This window comes from Haliotis rufescens, unplaced genomic scaffold (genome assembly GCF_023055435.1).
Source record: "Haliotis rufescens isolate VD_foot unplaced genomic scaffold, xgHalRufe1.0.p SCAF_7, whole genome shotgun sequence".
NCBI classification, from domain to species: domain Eukaryota; kingdom Metazoa; phylum Mollusca; class Gastropoda; order Lepetellida; family Haliotidae; genus Haliotis; species Haliotis rufescens.
The window spans coordinates 12,529,933-12,546,803 of record NW_025964361.1 but is presented as its reverse complement, the minus strand read 5'-3'; the positions used below and the strand labels follow the sequence as shown (position 1 = coordinate 12,546,803).

At 38.6% G+C, this 16,871-nt stretch overlaps 1 protein-coding gene across 2 annotated transcripts in view; it reads left to right on the top strand.

The window, feature by feature from the left end:
• Positions 1–14,260, top strand: part of LOC124141900 (zinc finger protein mnm-2-like) — a 69,102-nt gene extending 54,842 nt beyond the window's left edge. For both annotated transcript variants that reach the window (XM_046510093.2, XM_046510094.2), the window contains 2 exons: positions 4,855–5,029; positions 8,040–14,260. In XM_046510093.2, the coding sequence (XP_046366049.1) occupies positions 4,855–5,027 (173 nt within the window). In that variant the 3' untranslated portion in view covers positions 5,028–5,029; positions 8,040–14,260. The remainder of the gene's footprint in view (positions 1–4,854; positions 5,030–8,039) is intronic.
• The last annotated feature ends 2,611 nt before the right edge of the window (positions 14,261–16,871 follow it).

Below are 16,871 nucleotides of genomic sequence, written 5' to 3'. Positions count from 1 at the left end.
CAACAATGTAATGGTTGGGGCTTCACAGATCGTGTCCATATGAGGAATTGAACCCAGGCCTTCAGTGTGAAGTGTGAACACTTGAACCCCTGGGCTACCCTACTGCCCCTCAATACTCCTTTCAGAGCTAAATAGCATAAGGTTTTGTAACTAGTGACTTATGTGCTATTGAAACATTGTTGTGCACATCAATAACTTTAGGGTAGTTTATCAACAAGCAGGTTTTGAATCCTTTAAATCCAACTTGAGAATTGACCTAGTCCAAGTCCAAGTCCACATTTGAGATGAAACTTTACCCATGTACATAGCAGTGGTGTGTGTGATATAACTTCAAGGGGGTATTCAGCCAAGTTAACAATGATGCCAGTATGCAGGGGCGGTCTTGAAAAAACCTGTATTGAATTGGTCCCCCTGTATCTGTTGAATGTATTTGTGCAGCCATCTACTGTGAATGTCAAGGTGTAACGATGGTTGTGTGCTGTTACGCCCCCAGCAGTTGCAGTGAGAATGACAGCTGTCTACTCAATTGTAGGCTTTGACGTTAGTTTGTAAATTATTAACTGGTTATACAAACAGTCAAAGGAAGACTCCGTTAGATGGGAAGAGAGTGACAGAATTTCAATTTTTTTCTGTTGTATTCCCTGACAAGGAGTAGTTGGTTGGAGAGAAACAGGAGGTTGGAGGACCTAGTTAGCCCTGGGAATATTCGCCGACAAATAGATACTTACAGCACTGGTTCACTGAGCAAATGTAGCAGTATCATCATGGTATTAACACTTGGTCCAAAATTGAGTCGAAGGCCACAATAAATTATTAGATTTTCATCCAACTTTTTCAAGGTTGGCAGAAGGTGTTTTTTCTCATCTTGGTCATGGTGGGCTATGGACAGGTGTATGTCATCAAGTAAAGAAAGAAATCAACATACTGTGAATTTCATCAGTAGGGACTTGGGAAGAATAAAATTACATGAGGCAGCTTTTTGTCTTTTGAAGTGGTCGGGGATGAAAGTCTTACAATTTATTAATTATGGCCTAAATAAGTTTTTTGACTATGAAGAAAATGTCCCAGATTTTTGATGCACTAATGTACTGAAAGTAATGACCCTCCGCTAATGATTGTCCTATTTTTGGATGACCAATTTGGATTGACGTGCCAATAGCTGAGTGTGTGGAGTTTTGTGGATGTACACCTCCTAACCTTCTGTCTCGTGGTGTATCATCCATTCAGGTGGTACAGTCCTGTACACCATGTGATTTACACATGTCACTCCTACACCAGTTGTCCCAGCTGTGATACTACAACTCAATGACTCTGCATGGGTCGGACTCGGTGCCTAGAACAAGTAACAGTCTGTGTAACGTAGACAGCTGCAATGTAGGACCCTATACTCTAACTCACACCAAACATTAGTCATCCACTTGCACAAAACAATCTTAGAGTTAAGACTATTGTCAGGCCTGGGCTTTGACATAGATTTACAACAGCTGTGATTGGGCTTGCTAAAAAGATCAATAATCAGAATTATTGTCGATGGGAAGAAATATTAATGATTATCAATATGAAAATTGTGTCATTGATAATATCTTACAGGAACAATTGTGTTGAAATAAGGTTTTAATTTACCAAAGCAGACTTGTTATTGTCCATTGCCAACGACGGAAAGCAATTGATTTGTTATATCTTGCATGTCCACAGAGTATTCCATACCTACATGTGTCACCACTCACCAGTGACGTGAAATATGTTGTTATAACTTGGAGCTTTTTCACATTTGCTCAAAGTTATTTCTCCGATATTTATTGACAATTGATTGTTGTTTAGTTAACGATTATCCATCTCTATGTCTGTATTGATAGCCAGCCCTGGTTATGATGATGTTCTTTGTGCATACAGGCCCAATTTCAAAGATTCTGATGCATGTTTGTAAGAATGGAAGTTCTTTGATTGTAGTACTTATATAAAAATTTCAGTAAACAAAATATCTTTTTTCAAGAATTCAATTTTTAGCTTTTAACTTTGCATTAGTTACAAGTAGTGTTTTAAAAAGGAAAACCATAGTTTGCATTCAGTATGTTCAGATAAATTCCTTTTTTGTGTTATATAAAACAAAATAAATGTTGATAATTTATTAGTGGTATTCAAATACTTCTTACCATGATAACTTATTAAACCCAAATAGTATTGATTATTTATTCGAGTTACCAAATGAATCAGTTGAAATAAATTCACAACTGAAAGCATTTTATAACGAACATGATTCATTGCGCGTAGTTTAAACACTTAAGGGGATAAGGTTGTTGAATTATAATTTCCCTAGTTAAGCACCGCCTGTATTGCTGTGTACTGAGTAAATATTAGACTCAAACAGACACTGAATATGTGTAGTCTTCTGACGCCTCCACAAGTACAAATTACCATTTTAACATTCAATCATGTCTTCATTTCCTACACATTCATCTCCACTGCATATAGCTGAGGGAGAAACATTTTCGTGAAGATTTTGTCAGCTGAAAGGAAAAAGAGTGAAGTAGTTGTTAAGATTGGTGTTCACTCAAGTAGGGTCACATTCTGGTGCTTTTATTTATTCACATTTGCCTCAACTTTGTCATGATTTCTGTAATGCATCCAGATCTTGCATTGACACAGCCCCCAAAATAGGCCCAAAGGAAGTATTCATTTGACCGCACCCTATGTACTTTAAGAGCTTGAATTGGGATGAAATTTAAACTTGATGTCGGTGGTGACAGTTACATAGAGTGTTAACAGAATATTGTTGTATTTTACTGAGTTACTCCCTGCCCCTATGTTGTGGATCCCTCACAGTTTAATCCCCAAGTAGGAACGTGGTAGTCCACTGTTCTAGTGAACGCCTCCGTGGTCTAGTGGTAGAGCGTCTGCCCAAAGAGTGGAAGGTTGGGGTTCGATCCCCGCCTGCGTCATTCCAAAAGACGTTAATAGAAGGTACCCTGTCTGGCACTCGGCATTAAGGGGCTAAAACAAGGACTGGTCAGCTCGGAGTCCATATACTCTGTCTGAGTAGGTTATTCATGTTAAACTGCAACATGGTATCTCAGTGGGCTAACACTATAAAATCAGCATTAGTCCGGACTAGTACAAACAAGCCAGACACACACTTGCATGCACATCACTATATAAGTGCAATAATCTTGAATGCAACGTTTATATAAAACTCATTTTCACCACACCTCATTGAACCAGTTCACTGTGCAGAGTTGCATCCCTTAGTTATGCCAGGATCTGTTTATGGTGGATTCAAATACTAGATTTAGGCTTAATGTGGTCAAGGTCTGCAATCTGCCTTTCTTGGGCTTTCCTTTCCAACTAGAAGTGTTCTTTGTAGTTTCTTGTTTAAGGCCACACACTCAGCAATATTTCAACCTGGACCAGACAATAAAGTGATTGAGATTGTTATCATAGATCTATACATTTGGGATATGATGACATTAATCAACCAAGTCAGTGAGCCTGACCACCCGATCCCATTTGTCGCCTCTTGTGGCCAGCATATTTGCCATTTTCTTGTAACTAAAGTTATAACCTCGAGCTTCATGGGTACTAGAAATCTGTTCACTGTGGTGTTAAACCTGATGACCAGTCATGTTAGTGAAGGCTTGATTAGGGATTGGATTAGTCCCTGACTATGGATAGAAAGCCTACAGTGCACTGGGAAGACCCAACTCTGAGTCATGCCCTGGCTTTTTTTAAAATAAAACCTCACACAATATGCTTCTTTCTTTAGGTGGCATTTTATAGGCTGTAGTGTCTGTTAAAATCTGTTAAAATTCTCCTATTGCTTGTAAATAATGTTTATTTTATAAATTACATAATTTACTTAGTGCTTTGAGGATAAATTTTATGTATGAAGTTATTTATAAATTCACTTCATCAACATCACATGCTGGTACAGATGCTAGTACCTTTGTTGGTAATTTGCTTGATGAAAATACTAGCATCAGCCCTGCCAAAGATTTGCATTGAAATAAAAAATGGATGTCACGATTCACCAATATATCAATTAATGCATTAACAGTTTTCTCAGACGATACGATATGCAATACACACTCACCTGCATCTATTCATATTTTAAACCTGTGATGTTTCACACATGGACCATTTATAAACAGCAATTTGAATGACTTTGTTGGGACAATGGGTGCTACATACATTTTAATAAATGTTTTAGTCTTTTTCCTAATTGTGTTGAGACTCAAGTTATATCTGTAATAATGTATTCATTGAAATGACACATTTTTATTTTCAAATATAAGACCAGACATTCATAAAGTTTCAAGCCTTTTCCATAGTTTGTATGCCCTATGAAATGTAAATATTCCCTCAAAGTAGCAGCATATCGTGATACGTATCGTATCGTGAACAAAGAACATACATTATATGGTGACATCCCAAAAATAATATAGCAGTTTAGACCCATGTTAACTGTGTCTTCACTATATTGATTTGTCAGTTGACATCCATGTTCTTTCTGGACAAATGTGTAACTATATCATGTCTTTCTGGACAAATGTGTAACTATATCATGTCTTTCTGGACAAATGTGTAACAATATCATGTCTTTCTGGACAAATGTGTAACTATATCATGTCTTTCTGGACAAATGTGTAACTATATCATGTCTTTCTGGACAAATGTGTAACTATATCATGTCTTTCTGGACAAATGTGTAACTATATCATGTCTTTCTGGACAAATGTGTAACTATATCATGTCTTTCTGGACAAATGTGTAACTATATCATGTCTTTCTGGACAAATGTATAACTATATCATGTCTTTCTGGACAAATGTGTAACTATATCATGTCTTTCTCCATCAGGTGAGAAGCCGTATGTGTGTAACTGGGAGGGCTGTACCTGGAGGTTTGCCCGATCCGATGAGTTGACGAGGCACTACAGAAAACACACAGGAGACAAACCCTTTAAATGTCAAGTCTGCGACCGAGCATTTTCACGATCAGATCACCTCTCACTGCATATGAAGAGACACTGAAGGTAAGAACATTCAGATTATTTTTTTGCCATTCTGAAGGAATTTGATCTTTTATGAACATGCCAAATGACAAGAAAAATTGCACTTGTTGTTGCCCTGCCTAAAAGAAAGACTAGCAAGCTTGAAGTCAGTATAATACATCGGATGGGATATTATGTTAAACTGTGACATGGTAAAGTGGGCTAGCACTATAAGAACAGCATACCTTAAACCTCATTTCACTTCACACATCACTTTGCTTTTTCTTAAATCGTTGTCCATTTATTGATTGCGATTGCCTCAGTGTGGTCACCAGATAGTTCTGTGTGTGAATAGGCCCCCTGTACCCCATGCATCTTGTTGGTCTGAGAGGGCACAACGCCCCCTGTACCCCATGCATCTTGTTGGTCTGAGAGGACACAACGCCCCCTGTACCCCATGCATCTTGTTGGACTGAGAGGGCACAACGGCCCCTGTACCCCATGCATCTTGTTGGACTGAGAGGACACAATGGCTCCTGTACCCCATGCATCTTGTTGGTCTGAGAGGACACAACGCCCCCTGTACCCCATGCATCTTGTTGGACTGAGAGGGCACAACGGCCCCTGTACTCCATGCATCTTGTTGGACTGAGAGGGCACAACGGCCCCTGTACCCCATGCATCTTGTTGGACTGAGAGGACACAATGGCTCCTGTACCCCATGCATCTTGTTGGTCTGAGAGGGCACAACGCCCCCTGTACCCCATGCATCTTGTTGGACTGAGAGGGCACAACGGCCCCTGTACTCCATGCATCTTGTTGGACTGAGAGGGCACAACGGCCCCTGTACTCCATGCATCTTGTTGGACTGAGAGGGCACAACGGCCCCTGTACCCCATGCATCTTGTTGGTCTGAGAGGACACAACGGCCCCTGTACCCCATGCATCTTGTTGGACTGAGAGGACACAACGGCCCCTGTACCCCATGTATCTTGTTGGTCTGAGAGGACACAACGCCCCCTGTACCCCATGCATCTTGTTGGTCTGAGAGGACACAACGCCCCCTGTACCCCATGCATCTTGTTGGTCTGAGAGGACACAACGCCCCCTGTACCCCATGCATCTTGTTGGTCTGAGAGGACACAACGCCCCCTGTACCCCATGCATCTTGTTGGACTGAGAGGGCATAATGGCAGCTGAATCATGAATAAAGTCAGCTTGATTGCTGCTTGTTATCATTCACTGATCTTGTGGCTTAACATATTCAGAGTGGTTTTCCTGTGCAAGAATTAAACTTGCCATGATGTAGTACAAACGTTGCAGACTGTAGTATTAAACAATACTGGTTTTTTAAATATGTGCTCTGGGGTTGGTATTAACGAGACCCGTGAAGATCTGAGGTAGAATAGGTCTTCAGCAACCCATGCTTGCCGTTAAAGGCGACTATGCTTGTCGTAAGAGGCGACTAATGGGATTGGGTGGTCAGACACGCTGACTTGGTTTATGCATATGTCATCGTATCCCAATTGCGTGGATCAATGCTCATGTTGTCAATCACTGAATTTTCTGGTCCAGACTCGATTATTTGCAGACCGCCATCATATGGCTGGAATATTGCTAAGTGCTGCGATAAACAACAAACCAACCAATGAGAGACTAACACGTTGGGTTAGCTCATGAGATATCAACTAAGTGTTCTAATCTCATAGCTTTTTCTTTGCTTCTTAAGGCATTTTTTTAGACCAGGACCACACCCAACCATCATTAGACCCTCATGCTGTTTAACACAGTTAAATAATGACTGAAAAATAGAATAAGATCAGTATTAGTGTGCATTGTGAAAAAAATGTATCCATGTATTCATGTTTGTTGAACTTTTACGAGACATGTGTCTCGGATATACACAGATGTTCACAGGTGTGATGGATGTTCAAATACGGCTGTGTCAAAATGTCCCAGAAATCATGTTGAGACTTAGAATGGGAAGACGAACATGGCAGGCCTAAATGAAACATGGTTTAGGCAACGAGTTGTTGTTTGTTTTTTGCCGGGAATTTGTGTGCATTTAATTACAATCTGAGCAGCAGACTGCAGGTGTGCCAAGTTGTACTCATTGATGCAAACTCACCCGTCACACCCTTCTTGGACCAGCATGGTGGTCCCTCCCTATTTGACCCAGAGAGTTACCTTCCCCTGCCTTGGCTTTGATCCTGTTTGTTTTATCTTCCTGGGATAAATAATTGGTTTAGAATTAGCGTTGGAGTGATTATAATTGGTCCCTGATTGATGTTTAGTCCAAAGTTTCCCCACCCACAATGCATTGTGTGAAAGCTGTAGGGCAGTGAAGGTTTTGCCTTAGGCGATTTGTGGAGGTGCGTGCTTCTGTCCAAATGTTGACAGTGGTGCTGGGAGTTGAGCACAGCTCATTAGGTCAGTTGTTGATGACCACTGTTGCGGACACGTCCAGACAATAGCCTTCACCCTTCTGAGACAACAGACTAGATGGCAACACCCTGTTATCCAGTGTGCACAGATTTAATCAGGCGGCTTCCCCACTCAACCAACACACTTCCCCATTTCAGGACTTGACCAGTGTTTGGGTGACCTGACCCCTGTTCCTTGAGTGACCTTTAAGCAGAATAGGCCTGAGGTCTTCTCTTTAGAGTTCTGATTTCCCTTACCTTCTATTACACTAACCAGGCCGCGTCGGTTTGATATGAAGTTGTATGCTAATGCCTAATCTGAAAACTATTTAATCTCACCTTATAACAACTAACATTAAACGAAAAATTCTGATTAATTAAATACATCTAAATTGTTATTTGCTGATCTGTACATTTTTATGCCAGGTACAATATATGTAATATCATCATCGGTAGTCAATAGAACCATGGTGTAACTGAAATCATGATCAAAGTGGCATCAAACCAGACTCACACTAACTAGTACTAATAATGTCCCTGTAACCCAGTAAATATATATGATGTATTTATTAAATTCAATTTGTTGATCTGTTCCTTCTTAGTATTTAATTAAATTATTTGTGTTACAGGTTGTGTAAATAAGCCTGTTGGCTGTGCATCACCCCTATCCAGACCTACCAGTCTGTTGCCCAGGATGACCGCAACAAAATGGCTGCCTCCTCTTCTCATAGTATCGATGAATCGAGACTTTGTTACCCAACTTTGAGGATGGTCAACATTAGGTGTCATCCGTGCGTGATAACCTCACTGGACCACCTGCCAGGTTCTACTGGAGTCCAGAGCCCCTATGATTAGTGATCAAGAAAGTAGTTTCTTCTGCTGGAACTTAGTCATGAGGAAAACATTATCTACTGCTGTCTGTGATTCCAAGATGGTGGACCAGCTATCGTTTGTGATGACACTGCCTGCTTTTTTCGCCATGAAAGACAAATGGCTGACATGAGTGACCTTTGACCCTGCTGCTGATTGGTTGCTTCCATTTGAGTTTTACACAAGGATAGTTCTAACCAGTTTGTTTGATAATCTATTTGTTGAAGTATATAAGCAGAGATAATATCGACATCATCTTCTAACCTCAGCCTGTTTTTTGAAGAAGTAAGTTGTTGTATTTGGAGTTGAGTTTTGTCTTATTGGGAGCAAGGATAGTTTGTACATTGGCATTGTAATGTCTCACGACTAATGTATTCTTTTGTGTAGAGGTGAAAAATTCATTGCCACATATTCAGGTAATGGTAATATGGGAAATTATACAAACTGCTCAATATATCAACTGCTTAAGACTAACAGTAACCACATATTGCCAGCTAGATTGATGCCAAAGAGAAAGTTCATGAACTCAGATATCATTGAAATTTCGAGGCTGAAATATTACTGAACCATGTGAACTCACCAAGACCAAAATTGATGCTGAATATGTTGACCCAGTGAGAATAAGATACAATGGAATATCACATTCATATGCCCTATATTCATAGGACTGTATCAAAGGCTAGAAAGGTGAATTTATTTATTATTGATTGGAGATTTCACTTTGCAAAAAATGGTTTAAGAGCTGTTTCCTTCTAAAGATGGATTCTTTTATAAGGCAGAAGCAAAATTGTCGTCATAGCCTTTGACATGGTCCCCATGTTAAATGTCATGTGCAGCTGTGATACTGTGTAAAATTTGGAATGAACTTAGCTTGAGGAACCTGTCTAAACACCTGTATTTCACCCATCTATGATAATCCATCATATGTCTAAAGTCTCACAAGAACTTGATGTGACTTGTTAATGTTTAGAACCAAGAACTTGGCTTATGCACTCCCTTCCTTAAATGTTTTGACATAATGTTCCTTGGATGGTAATGTCTGTATCCTAAAAGTGAGATGTTAATGTACGGTGTGTTTGTGTTGAAACAACAACATAGATATCCCAATGGTCTAAAGTGCCACAATTTGCTGTGCAGAGTTGTGTCCCTTGGCCATGCCTGGATCCATGGTCATTGGTATGAATACCCGATTTGCCCAAATAATGATCCTTGGTCTGTTGGCAGAAAACACATGTTTAAGGATTTCACCAAAGTTGTAAATGTCTATAACCTTCTCTACTTTGGGCTACCACCAACATTCAAGCCAACACATATGATAAGACTACAAATACCAGTCAAAGTTATGTTAAACACAGCTCACTCACTCACTCACTCACTAGCCAAGGTCCTGGCTCTAACCACTGACAGGCTTCAGCATCGTGTCTGTGGCCTTCATCTGATGTACTTAAAGGGGCAAGGGATGATATTTTGATATATACATGTAATACATCATCTGTTGTGTATTGTCTAATTTCTGATGGGTGTGTTATGTGATTACACATGGTTATGTACATTTCCGTGGTGACATCTGACCTGTCAATCAAACCATGACAACATTGTTATATATCTGTATACAATGTAGATATATTTCTGTCTATTGTGATATGTTACAAAATGTTCATGGTTGTACACAGTTTGGTCCACTTTTTATACCACTTTTTGTATCCATAATTTAATTGCAGATGCTTCCTTTTAAGTTGAAATTTAGAAGCTTGAATTAGTTCAGATTAGAGAACGTTCATTGTTACAAATGACTATAGAAAAATAGAAAAGTGAAACTGAACCCAAAAGATAAATACTAGCGATCATTTAGTGCTTTTACAGATTAACAAGGATTATTTAGTGGTCATAGACCATTATGGTTGCATTGTCAACAGCATGTTTTAAGAACTATCTAGAAAATGTGCAAGACTAGACAATATTTCACATTTTGAACTTCTGAAGTAGGTTTGCATGGAGGTTTTAAATGTGAAATTGGACAGAATTGTAAAATAGTCACCTTGAGAAATACTACCTTTTTGATATTAAGTTAAACTTTGTATCATTGTAATGAGTGCGCTAGTCAAACTGTTAACCCAACAGGGTTGTATATGTACATGTATTCAGTACAGGAGATGTCAATCGATATTTGACATTCTATCAACATTATGATGGCAACTGACTGAAATTAACGGTTGTATAATATTATTGTTAATATTATTAAAATGTATATGAACATAACTGAAATAATTTTACTTTAATAATTTCATGAATTGCTTCATCAAATCAAAACTACTAAAATGTTGGAACCACCATTATTGCTCTTAGGAACAGGGACTCCTGAATGGGATGTGGTTTTAAAGGATGAATTATGATTGAGAATGAAAAGATACATGGTAAACTGTCTCATACAATCTTGCCATGGTGATTAAAGTCAGTTCTTGCTTTGTAGTTTTATGCAATCAATATTTTGCGTATAGAGCTGTCCGAACTTGGAGGCTTCCTTTGAAGATATGGAGGACAGAGTTATCTCCCTTTAAGACAGTTTGTATATTAAGAAAATCAGATAACTATTGTGCCAAGTGTATTTCTGCTGACAAATAAGACTTCCCTGTTTTATTTTCTTTATGCTTTTTGCAGTTTCAGTGTACAATGTGGTGAACAGATTAATATTATTAAATTACATAACTGTTCAGAGCAATGTTCAGATGCTGATGCGTGCTTATATCATTATTTCTTACACTGTGGACTAATGAATATAAAGTGTTACCAACCACAAAACCTCTGCACATATTTCTGCTGTTTTGTGGATAGATATGTTTTAAGACAAGGAAATTATGTTTGCCTATGTTACTGTTGTTCAAAACCTTCTTTTTGTGATGGTTGCAAAAAATCTTCCGAATATTTACTGCTGCTATATATATATGTATTCATATAAAATTCAAGATGTTTTATGGATAAATTAACTAAAACGGGTTAAAGTTTCAGGATAAAGGCTCTGTGAAAATATTTTTTTGCCATTTGTATTTATCACTGAAAATATCACGACGTGATCTATTAATTTTGTGCATGTCACAATGAAGCTGTTAATTCCGCTAAAATATTTGGCATGAGGAATGTTTATATTTTTACACCGACATGCAGACTTGTGCAAAGAGGAAGGCAGAGCAGATTGACAGGTTGCATCCAATGTTCTGAAAAACCTGTGAGAAGAGTGGGTTTGGCCCTGAACAAATTTGTAGAAGATTTCCTCCAGGGGTGTGTATTTGATCGACATATCCTGTCACTTCGGCAAATGATGCCGCGCCCATTCTAAACTCACCAAGTCTGTGTGCCTAGGTTGTACAATGAGGAGAAAATGGAGTCAAGCTTTCACTGAATTGACTTCAGTTTAAACAAAGCAGGTATCAATTACCCAATGCTATAATTTGTAAATGTGTGGTCTGGGATTTAAAGGGAGGTAGCAGCATATAGTAAAAGCTGTGCTGAAAATATCACAAGATGAAAAAAGGCAGGGCCCTACTTATCTTACAGGGTTGGTATAAACAATAATTTTATTTTAAAATTAAAATCTTTGTTTATGAGAACATGTTAAGAGGTAACAGATTATTTTAGTTTAGTATATATAATAAATGTGAATTTACAATTTTTGATCCTATTGATAGTGAATTTTATACGATACTAATTTGGTTGTAAAATTTGTGAATTTTTCTATTATTTGGTCCCCACCAAGGTGAGCTATCAAACAGCTCATTAGGGCTAGCCCCCATGCCGGAAGCTGGGCGAGAAGCTTACTATTTGTCATTGCCTCTTGCACCTATTTGTGAAGCAAGCGATATTTGCATGCCACCGGGAATACAGTTCTCTACAACCCGACCTGACCAGGATAGCTGTGCCGTCTCAAAGCCAAGCGGATTGTCAATATTTAGTTTGTGGTAAGGATGTTTGTCTCCTGGATGATTCCTTACCACAGGTTAATTCCTCGAACACCAGTTTTATTGAGGTTTGGCAAGTTGTCTCCCTTTAACAAGTCTGCTTATTTGAACTGTTGATTGAGGGTGAAAACTCAACATGGTATAATTTTGAAAAATGACATCTTCTAGGCTCATGGTAACATTTAGTAAGGTTGTTTTTTTCTTTTTGAGTTGAAAAATTCATTTTAGAATTCTAAGTTGACAGTCCTTTATTTTATAAGCAGTTTCTTGTTTGGAAATATTTATTGTTCCAGTATCCGATACTGAAACTGGATTAAGGATTCAAAACATGTTGAATCAGCCACTTCCAATTGTTATTAAACATTACAGTTTGATGTATCATGTTTAACAATAAGTTTAGAAAACATATTCAATTTTCTTAGGCTAAAAAACACCCTTGGTTCCCAGGCATTGTTGCATAATGACATCACTCCTATTGAAAGCATCCTTTACGCTGTCCATATTTGTGTCTGTGTTTCCCATCTCCCACACGCTTAGAACTTTCATTCCCATGGGAAATGATAAAAGGTTTTCTATCCTCAATTTTCCCCATTCCTGAGGAAATTTATGCCCTGATGTGATGGAAAAAATACTCCAACCATTGCACACTCATTAAAAAAAAGTTCAGCTTGATCTTTCTTCAGTTATGTTTTTTCAAAAGAATTTCAATCTACATCATAAAAAAAATGGTATTGAGTCTAAGTTTTAAAATGTCATCAAATAAGTTACACTATTAGTAAATTCTTTGTTAATTCTTTTTTATTATTGTTGCCCACCCGCTGTCTAACTGGTTCAGGTTGGAGATGAAGAACATATACATGGATAGCCTTATTTAAAAAGGGTACAAGTTTTTCAGATGTCCTTGCCTGACAACCAATTTAGTTTTTGTTTATCCAGCCTTAGTTGTTATGACATGTCATTATATATGCTTACAAATCTGCTGCAAGGTCCTCTTTGTTTGAACAGTTTGTTGTTATTTTTTACTACAGTTTTCTAATAATCTGGTTTCGTTCCGAAACATTATTTATTTGCCATTGTGAAATTAATTATTTACGTTTGTTGAGCTGATTGATTTATGAATGGAACTAACAATGTCGTCACGACATGGGTAAGTTGATGGACAACTTGGGAAGATCGTTAGATTTACTTAACCAAATGTGCAATATGTAAATTCTGAAAGGTTTCGACGTACTTACTGTATCACTATTGTCATGATATGAAAACAATATTGTGAAGTGTGGGGAGTTTAAACCTGGATGCACTGTGTGTTCCCAATAGAACTCAAGGCTGCTTCACACTGTACGTGGACAAATTCCAAAGGAATTATATTTTTTCAAGAAGATAAAATACTAAATTAATTTCCAACTCCATGGCATGACATAATGTAGGCTCAGTGTTGTTTTTGATATTTTTTAATAGACAATAAAGCTATTAACTACAGTGAGATATCACGTCAAGAATTATTAATTATGTTACTGTGATAAACTGGGTTTTACAGATTGCTTTGAATATAACTTTGATCTATTGACAACTTGTCGTCATCATTACATGGCAGAAACAATGCAGATGCTGAATGTGAACCCAGTCCAGTCAATAATGAAAAAATAAAGTTTATTATTGTGAAAAACTATAACCGATACTTTGGTCAAATGGAATTGAGGACATAGAAGATTATCAAGATTATCTGCAATTTTTTCAAGATTTGACTATTGTAGGATTTTTTTTATTCACCATTTCCTTTACTGGGCCGTGCTGGGCAGTGTGTGCCATGGAGTTGTGCTGGATTGCAGTTGCTTATTATTTCCTATCTGAAGTAGAACGTCATCTGATAGTGTATGATCTCATGAATTGTGAAATACTGTGAACATTGCTATTGTTACTTTCCCACATCTATATGTTTCTATATATCCATTTCTTGCCATCTGAATACCATTGTACATAAACATTGTCCATAAAGTTACCAAGAAATAAACACAGTTTTGCCCAAACCTTCTCTTTGTTTCTGACTGAGTGTGTGACTTGGCTATTTGACTGTCAGCTACTTTACAGATCTGGGAAGGGACCTTGTGACCTGTCAAGTGAGTGAGTAAATGTCATTATATGGTGTTATGCCATTTTTAGCAATATTCCTGCAATAGACTGGCAAGGAACATCAGAAATGGGCTTCACACATTGTACCCATGTGAGGATTTGAAACCAGGCCTTTGGCTTAACAAGCGAACACTTAAGGCTATGCCTTGTACTCAAGACAAACTGTCTTTCCATAGTGTAAGGTGTTTAAGTAAGTAATCTGATGCAATGGTGATTGAGCTTTAGTGATTGTTTTAGCATAATAAAGGCCACTGCTGCCACCAATCCTCTTTGTTTTTCAAACCACAAGGTGTTTAGACATCTTGGATATCATAATCAAGCATATCCCTTTTATGGCCCAATGAAATGGGGGGGGGGGGGGGCGCACAGGTTGCCCAGTCATCTAAGGCACGGCAATTCGCTGTGTAGAGTTGCGTCCCTTTGGCAAGCCAGAAACTTATGATTCTCGGTTCGAATCCAGGTTCACCCCTATTATGTTTCTAGGTTTGTCAGCACCATACCAGTGCTCCTGGGTTTCACTTAAGTGGTAAACGTCTTAGACCGGCATCACTTCGGGCTTTCCTCCCACATTAAGCTGACACCCCGTGATATAACTGGAAAAGAGGTGTTAAACCCAACTCACTCTTCCAACAAACTATCACATTTACATTTCATGATCCCCTACTTCTTATGGAGAGTATATATCGAAGCAATTGGGTCAGTTAAGCTAATTTACTAATCTGAGTAAGACTGACACAAATGAGTTGACACATTTAGGTTTGTTTGTCGTTTAACGTGGCACTCAACAGCGTTCCAGCTATATGACGGCAGTCTGAAAATAATGGAGTCTGACCAGACAATCCAGTGAATGACATCATGACCATCGATCTATGCAACTGAGATACGATGACATGCATCAACCAAGTCGGCAAGCCTGACCACCTGATCCTGTTGGTCGCCTCTTACGACGAGCATGGTTTTCTGAAGATCGGTTTTAACCTGATCTTCATGGACAGCCCAATTTGGTCGCATCTTGCGACCAGCAATGGGGTGCTGGAAACACATTCTACCCACGGGAACTCATTTAGATAAACAAAACTTGTTATGGTTATATCTGAGGACAAGTGGCGTTGGCTAGAGTACATCTCCCTCATGACTTGGGCAGGGCTAGAGGAAGGTGAGTATATGTTACACTGATCTCATAGTAGGCGAGGTACAGGACAGATACTGTTCGAAGGACATCTCAACCTTAAGATATATATCAAGGAACACTGCATCCACTTGAAGAAACCTGACCGGGTACCGCTCATGACCACTTACTCCATTCTGACTATAGTGCCCTCTATCGGCCACAGCCCCGTTCCACAAAGCAATTGTAGCACTAAGACAATCGTAACTCACATACTATAACATAGACTTATGAAAATCGTAGCGCTACGATAGCTTTGTGGAACGGGACCAATGTTGAACTTGAGCGAAGATCACTGAGACATGGGAGTCTGGACGAGTCATGCCAAACGACGTTAAAAGGTGGTACTTGTTGTTACCCTGCCTGGCGCTTGACATTGCGGGGATAAATCAAGAACTGGTTGGCTCGGAGTCCATATACTGTGTCAAAGTGGAGTATCCATGATAAGTTTCATGGAATCTCAGTGTAAGTCCAGCACAAGCAGTCAAACACACACACTTGCATGCAAGTCGCCATGCAAATGAAATAATCTTGAACGCTACGTCAACTACAGTGTACAAACTTGTTTAAGTTTCTAAGAAATCAGTTCTTATAAATAAATATCTCAACAACAATAACTTCACAGACTGTTTATTGTTCATTAACACACAACACACTATAGGCTACATTACAGTGACATCGTTTTAGCCGATCGGGCAGCAGTATCCATTAGTGGGCGTGGAAAATATTTGCTTGGTTAACCAATTATATGCACATGCAATTTATTCATTACTGTTTAGAAACTGAAAAAGATGGCAAACGGCAAACCACGGTTATTTGTTACTTTATCAACTTGCTTGGAAATATTTGTGATTTCGGAAGACATTCGGGTGAGATTCTCTATACGTTTACTTTTCTTTCCGGTATCGATTAACAAATGAATTGTATAACACGTCAGCAAGGGCGATCATAAATAAATTAACAGGTCTTTTCTATCTGTGGGCTACATACGTATATATACTGTTGCACTGCATTAATATAAATGTTAATTTATATACACTAATATGATGTAATTATTTCAATCAAAACTAAAACACAATATTCAATACCCGGTCTGCAGCGGCGCTCCCATGAAGTGCAAATTGTTAAACTTTATGAACGAAGGGAGACAACCCTATTCATCCAGTTCGTCCCGGGCATATCTGAAGGGGCACACCATTTGGTATTGGGAAGGTTAGGGGAAGTTTGTTTGGTAGAGTATGGAATACTGTTAGGGGCATTCTCGCGATCTCGACCTTTGGAAACGAGGTAAATATGCCCAAAACACGAGAATTCGAGATCAAAAGAACGCGAGATTTTGG